The sequence below is a fragment of the Salvelinus sp. IW2-2015 genome, unplaced genomic scaffold (genome assembly GCF_002910315.2).
Source record: "Salvelinus sp. IW2-2015 unplaced genomic scaffold, ASM291031v2 Un_scaffold1887, whole genome shotgun sequence".
NCBI classification, from domain to species: Eukaryota; Metazoa; Chordata; class Actinopteri; order Salmoniformes; family Salmonidae; genus Salvelinus; species Salvelinus sp. IW2-2015.
The window spans coordinates 136308-143807 of NW_019943249.1; the positions used below are offsets into that span (position 1 = coordinate 136308).

General features: G+C 40.7%; 1 protein-coding gene across 1 annotated transcript in view; it reads left to right on the forward strand.

Annotated features, from left to right (window-relative positions):
• The first annotated feature begins 5050 nt into the window (after window positions 1–5050).
• Window positions 5051–7500, forward strand: part of LOC112072308 (host cell factor 1-like) — an 11851-nt gene continuing 9401 nt past the window's right edge. The window contains 3 exon segments of the mRNA XM_024139708.2: window positions 5051–5841; window positions 6733–6881; window positions 7115–7275. Of these exon segments, the coding sequence (XP_023995476.1) occupies window positions 5673–5841; window positions 6733–6881; window positions 7115–7275 (479 nt within the window). The 5' untranslated portion in view covers window positions 5051–5672.

A 7500-nucleotide genomic window follows, 5' to 3' on the forward strand; every position in this document is an offset into this window, starting at 1 on the left:
CCTACCATTACCAACTGCAGTCTACATTACAACACTGCAGCTCTACCATTACACACTGCAGCTACCATTACACACTGCAGCCTTAATTACACACTGCAGTCTACCATTACACACTGCAGTCTACCATTACACACTGCAGTCTACCATTACACACTGCAGCCTACCATTACACACTGCAGTCTACCATTACACACTCAGTCTACCATTACACACTGCAGTCTACCATTACACACTGCAGCTACATTACACACGCAGTCTACCATTACACACTGCAGTCTACCATTACACACTGCAGCTACCATTACACACTGCAGCCTACCATTACACACTGCAGTCTACCATACACACTGCAGCCTACCATTTACACACTGCAGTCTACCATTACACACTGCAGTCTACCATTACACACTGCAGCTCCATTAACACTGCAGCACCATTACACACTGCAGTCTACCATTACACACTGCAGCCTACCATTACACACTGCAGCACCATTACACACTCCAGTCTACCATTACACACTGCAGCCTACCATTACACACTGCAGTCTACCATTACACACTGCAGTCTACCATTACACCACGGAGTCTACCATTACTAACTGCAGCTACCATTACACACTGCAGTCACATTACACACTGCGTCTACCATTACACACTGCAGTACCTAGACAAACAAAGACACGTGGGTGCAGTCTGTGTATCATACATTGCCCAACAGTCAATATTGGCTGTTATGCAAGTTCAGTTTGGGAAAAGCAAAGCAAATGTTGAGTTACGAGGAAAAAAAGCAGGATTGGAGTATGTTCCATTTTTATAAAAATTAAAAAATTAATAAAGCATTGCGGTTTGGTATCGTGAAATGTAATCAACCCCAAATCAATCATTTCTTTCACACATCACTAGTTCGGTTTTACAATTTGTACAATGTATCTTTTAGATAATTCAGACAACTGTATGATTTCTGTTTGTATAATTTAATGTCAAGTTTTCATTAAATAAACTTGAACTGGACTGACCACCTGCTCTGATTCTTCGCACCTTAGTACCCATACACACCCATACACACACACCCATACACACTCACCCATACACACTCACCCATACACACACACCATACACACAACACACCCATACACACACACACCCAACACACACACCCATACACACCACACCCATACACACACACCCATACACACACACCCATACACACACACACCAACACATCAACACACCACCACACCCATACACACTCACCCATACACACAACACCCATACACACTCACCCATCACATCACACACACACACCCATACACACACACACCCATACACACACACACCCATACACACACACACCCATACACACACCCATACACACACACACCCATACACACACAACCATACACACTCACCCATACACACTCACCCATAACACACACACACACCATACACACACACCCATACACATGCACACACCCATACACACTCACCCATAACACCACTCACCCATACACACTCACCATTACAATCACCAACACACACACCCATACACAACACACCCATACACACACACACACACACTCACCCATACACACACCCATACACACTCACCCATACACACACACCCATACACACTCACCCATACACACATATACACTAATGCTACGTACACATCACAACTGTTGCTACCAAACTCGTATTATACTACTCCGTTTATACACTGTCCTCATCCCGACCTTCCCCAAAACCTGCAAACATTGGACTAACTTGTGCCTTCCTGTGTTATACTTCTGCTCAAATGTATTATTCTATTCTACTGACATTTCCTTTAGGTTCCTGTTATTATTTGATGTGTTATTGTTGCATTGTCGAGAAGGAACCCGCAACTAAGCATTTCATTGGACGATATATACCATGCGTATCTCGTACATACGACTAATAACTTGAAATATGGCCGTTAACAAATAAAGATACATTTTTTACACAATTAGGCCTATCAATCATGATTTAGAAGTCCGCTGAACATGTATTGTCTGCTATTCGTAAAGAAAGTAGAATTATTTGGATATTTAATGTTTCAAGTTTTGTTAGTTGTATGTACGAGATACACATAGTATACATCATCCAATGAAAGGCTTACGTGCAGGTTCCTTCTTGACAATGCACCAACAAAGTGAATTATTTAATTATGTAAACAATATTAATTTATTTAATTGTCTGGTATGTTGAGTTTTTTTTTCAAGAGATGTAAATTGTGACATTGTATTAAAATACAATGTATACAACATGTCCCACAATGTACTTGGGTCATTCCACCAATTCGGTGCCTTTTGAAAAGTGTAACTTGGTCCAATTTTGTATTTTATTTCACCTCATTTTAACATTATGTCATAAAGAATAGATGTTGAACTTCATAAAAACATGTTTTCCCCATTTCAAGAGGTTAAATAATAAAAATGACGATAGTAAATAATTATTAAATGAAAACACCACCCATAAACTATATTTTGGTGTTTGTTTCATTAGTCCATTGTTGACATAGTCCCAAAATGTTTTGCTTGTTAGCACTCAATGTTTCAAGATATGCAACTTTCAAAATACATAAATCAACCCTGTATGATGCAAAAACATAGCATCATATGATGAAAAACGCATCATATGGGATTAATCTGTGAAGAGCACACTTCGCCAGCGTGCCAGTGTCCATTGAAGGTGAGCATTTTCCCACTGAAGTCGGTTACGACATTGAACTGCAGTCAAGACCCTGGTGAGGATGACGAGCAGATGTGCTTCCCAGAGACTGCTTCTGACTGTTTGTACAGACCCACAGTTTCATCAGCTGTTCGGGTGGCTGGTCTCAGACGATCCCGCARRTGAAAAAGCCAGATGTGGAGGTCCTGGGCTGGTTACACGTGGTCTGCGGTTGTGAGGCCAGTTGGGTGTACTGCCAAATTCTCTAAAACGACAGAGGTGGTTTATGGTAGATTCAATTCTCTGGCAACAGCTTTGGTGGACATTCCTGCTGTCAGCATGCCAATTGCACACCCCCTCAAAACCTGAGACATCTGTGGCATTGTGTTGTGATGAAACTGCACATTTTAGAATGGCCTTTTATTGTTCCCAGCACAAGGTGCAACTACGTAATGATCTTGCTGTTCAATCAGCTTCTTGATATGCCACACCTGTCAGGTGGATGGATTATCTTGGCAAAGGAGAAATGCTCACTAACAGGGATGTATACACATTTGTGCACAACATTTGAGAGAAATAAGCTTTTTGTGCATATGTACCATTTTTTGGCATCTTTTATTTCAGCTCATGAAACATGAGACCAACAGTTTACATTTTTGTTCAGTGTAGATGTTCCTTTAGATTTTTGTTTTTAAAGGAATAGTTTCATCCTATTAAAATTACAGTTCAGTTCACGTAACAGGATTGACCTTAAAATGAGGGACAGATGTAAATTAATCACTAATTACATGAAATAAATATTGATCTTCAGAAATCAAAGCAACCAAATAACTAGGACTTTACAATGATGGTGAAACTTGGAGAAATGTTTGGATGCCACTGCGCCATGATAAACTGCGTTCATATAGATGATTTCGCCATAGTCTAGGACCGTAACGATGCTTCGTGGGTGACTGTTGTTGATGTGTGCAGAGGGTCCCTGGTTCGCGCCCGGGTCGGGGCGAGGGGACGGATTAAAGTTATACTGTTACATAAATAATCTGCTTTCTACTACACTGAACAAAAATACATTGAGTTCTATCAGTGAAGTTATTTTTTGAACCATTTACATGCAGCCTGGTCTATCTAGGCCAATTGATGCCATRTAGTGAGTGTCCTGCCAACCTTTGCCCCTGTTGTTGGAGTAGTGAGACTGGTTGGTCAGTCCGCAAGCCACTGTGCTCGCCATCTCCACTATGGGCTTCTGGATAGTGGTGTTTGTTTGAGGCAGATGAGAAAATGGCGGCTTCCTGGGCGGCATGAGAAGTAGCCAAAGACAGTACTAGCTTCTTCTCATTTTAACTGATATAATTATCTGGGTGCAATTTCTTAAATTGAGTCCCGCTCTCGAGACTTTTGATTAGTTACAATTAACGTGTAAGTATAATGTGGTAATGATAATTCAACTTTTTTTGTTGTTGCTTTTGTTGTGACGGTATCTCCGCCATTTTTCTTGAGGGAAGTTGGCTAACTTGCTAGCAAGGCTAATAAGGAAAGTAATTTATAACTGTTAATGCTTCAATGAAAGATACGTTAATAAAGAAGTTCAACTTAATTTCCCCAAATTATTCTACCATGTTAGGTTTTACTAAGGTTGCTCGTCATTCATAACTAGTTGTACTTGGTCAAGAAGGATATTAACTTTAGCTTCTAAGCTGGAAGCTAACGTTAACGAGAAAGCTAGCTAAGAAGCTAACTCTTGTTAGCTAAATAGCTATATGCTATCTGGGTTGTTCTATTGAAATGCTATATATAATCTGGCAGTAGTGTTATGTTGAATCTTGATTTGCAGCATTAGCTAACTAGTGGACTATCAAAGATGCTCCACTAGTGTTAGCTAGCTARCTAGCTGTTAGTTAAACCAGCGCCTTTTTGACATCTAGCTAGCTTTTTGTGTAGAAATGGCGACACCCAGAAAAAAGCATGACTTTTTTTGTAAGGTATCATCACAGTGCAACAAAACAACACCAATGAACATTGCCTGCCTGCAACTTTAGCAACAATTACTAGAGATGACAATTGGAGTGGTACTGAAGGAAACAAGTTACAATTAAATCTACATATCTACTCAATATTTAGGTCTGTAAAGTTTGTTGAATAACATTAAATATGCATTTCTGCTCATGATGAAGCATGGAAATAAACAGTTGTGTGGCTACCTTCCCGGGACAATAATGTCCAAACATAAATTTGGATTGTAAGTTATATACGTGACACAAATTACGCTAAAATTATATCTGGAACGAGCTAGCTAGTAAAACGTCCAGTCGTAACTAGCAAACTGGGTTCAGCGCCTAATTTGTCTCGGCCATTTTTCTAGTCAGGCTGGGTGGTTTGTTTAGTTTGTTAGCGCCAAGATGGCGGCACCCATTGAATCGCACCGTCTTGCTTATGTGGAACTATAACTGCAACCCAGAAAATTATTGCGTCAATTTTGAAGAGATGCACAAAGTTGACTGCGAGTTCCACAATTTTGATGGCGGCGCATTCATGGTGTTACGGATCTATGTTGTTTTGACCTGCCGGCGTTTTCAAATTTTCTGCAAAGCGTCTAGCTAGGTAAAATGGCGGCTCCCATAGATTTTATTTAGCTTCTTCTTGGCTAAATAAGCTTGCTTGCTACTGTTAGCTAGTAAGGTAGAACCACAGCTGCCTGGACATATTCTCAATACAGCTATATACAATTGGACTTGAACTGGGATCAAAACAAACACATCTTGATTTTATATTTTATTTTTGTGTGCAGTATTTTAGCAGGACGCGGTTATTAATCCTGTTATCTTAGCGTTAGCCAGCTAGCTGGCTATTCCTGACAGGAGATAGCGAGCTAGTTAACTTAGCATTGTTATACTTGAGCTATTTAGCTCAATTTTCAAGTAATATTGAAAAGCTTTTCAATTTGGATTTTTTTTCCCTCAARGAGGAACTTCATCTCCCGGCACAATGGCATCTGGCTCAGTTCTGCAGCCACGGTGGAAGCGGGTTTTGGGTTGGTCCGGTCCTGTCCCTCGGCCCCGACATGGGCACCGTGCGGTTGCAATCAAAGAATTGATGGTCGTTTTCGGGGGTGGCAATGAAGGAATTGTGGATGAGTTGCACGTTTATAACACAGGTAAGGTTTAACGTCCAGTGGTTCATGCATACATTTAGTACATATTGTTAAATCCTAGCTAGCTAACGTTAACATTTTTAGCAATTGGATTCTAACTAGCGCTTCCGCTAAAATGTGCTAGTCAGTTATTGGACTGTAGTAGCGCTAACGCATTAGTCAACTAGAAATGTTGGATACATAGAAATATTATGTATGGTTGGCTAGCAAACTACCTATACATAATATTTTAACCAAATACTTAATCCGCTTATGCATTGTCGTTCAACATAGTGAATTAGCAATGAACCTCTGTGTTTGACAGCAGGTAGATGGTTAAAATATGACTTCTGTATTGCTCATATTTTGTAAGGTAAGCAAGCGCTAGTGTTGACGTGCTGTGAAATGTAATGGGATCGGTAGTTAGCTAGCCAGCTGTGTGGGTAATGGCTCGCCTAGGGTGCTGATTGGAGAGAAAATCCAGAGAGAAATGGCGGGTTAATAGAAAACAGCAACGTCATAATATCAACAAAGATCAATCATTATTAAACTCCCTCGAGCCTATCTTTTTTTGAAGACTAATCCATGATGAATTCTATGTTGTGCTATTTTATAAGCATACCTGAGCACTGTCAAAATGGCATATCAACAAAAATACACCAAAAAAACTATGCGATGATAAACACAACACATCCCATTTACATGCAATAGAGCTGTATTTCTATGGTCTGTCAGTGGTGCAGCATCAGGAATGACTTTCCATATTGGCATATCTGGTAGGCTATATTATTAATTGAAATCACTGGAATTCTCAGACTGTGGCTTTTGACACTTTGTAGTTAAGCAGGTTATTACTACAGTAACGTTGGTACATAGCAGGGGTTGTCATTAACCTAAGAGTTCATTGTGTTTCAGCGACCAACCAGTGGTTCATTCCTGCTGTCCGTGGTGATATCCCGCCTGGCTGTGCTGCATATGGATTTGTGTGTGATGGCACCAGGCTGCTGGTGTTTGGAGGGATGGTGGAGTATGGCAAATACAGCAACGATCTGTATGAACTACAGGTACGCGCTCAGCCCACAGAATACAGCTCTGATAGTTATTTACTGAGATATTGGGGCGTAAACACTCAACTGTTTGCCCAAACAAATCTGTATATTATATTCTGTCAATTTAAACACATTTCTTATGTTTTGCATCAGATGTCTGCCTAGGCTAGTTAGAGATCGTAGGGTCACACCCAAGCTTGTTAGTGAGTTATTCTCTGCGTGATGTTATTTTCTCCGGCTGTCCTCAGGCCAGCCGCTGGGAGTGGAAGCGTCTGAAGGCCAAGTCTCCTAAGAACGGTCCCCCCCCGTGCCCCCGTCTGGGCCACAGCTTCTCCCTGGTAGGGAACAAATGCTACCTGTTCGGAGGACTGGCTAACGACAGCGAGGACCCCAAGAACAACATCCCCAGGTACAGTACATCAATATATACTGAACAAAATAAATTACAGTTCATATAAGGAAATCAGTCAATTTAAATAAATTCATTAGGCCCTAGTCTATGGAATTCACAAGACTGGGAATACAGTTGGTCACAGATACCTTTAAAAAAAAAAATCACAAAACCAGTCAGTATCTGTTGTGACCACCATTTGCCTCATGCAGTGTGACACATCTCCTTCACATAGAGTTGATC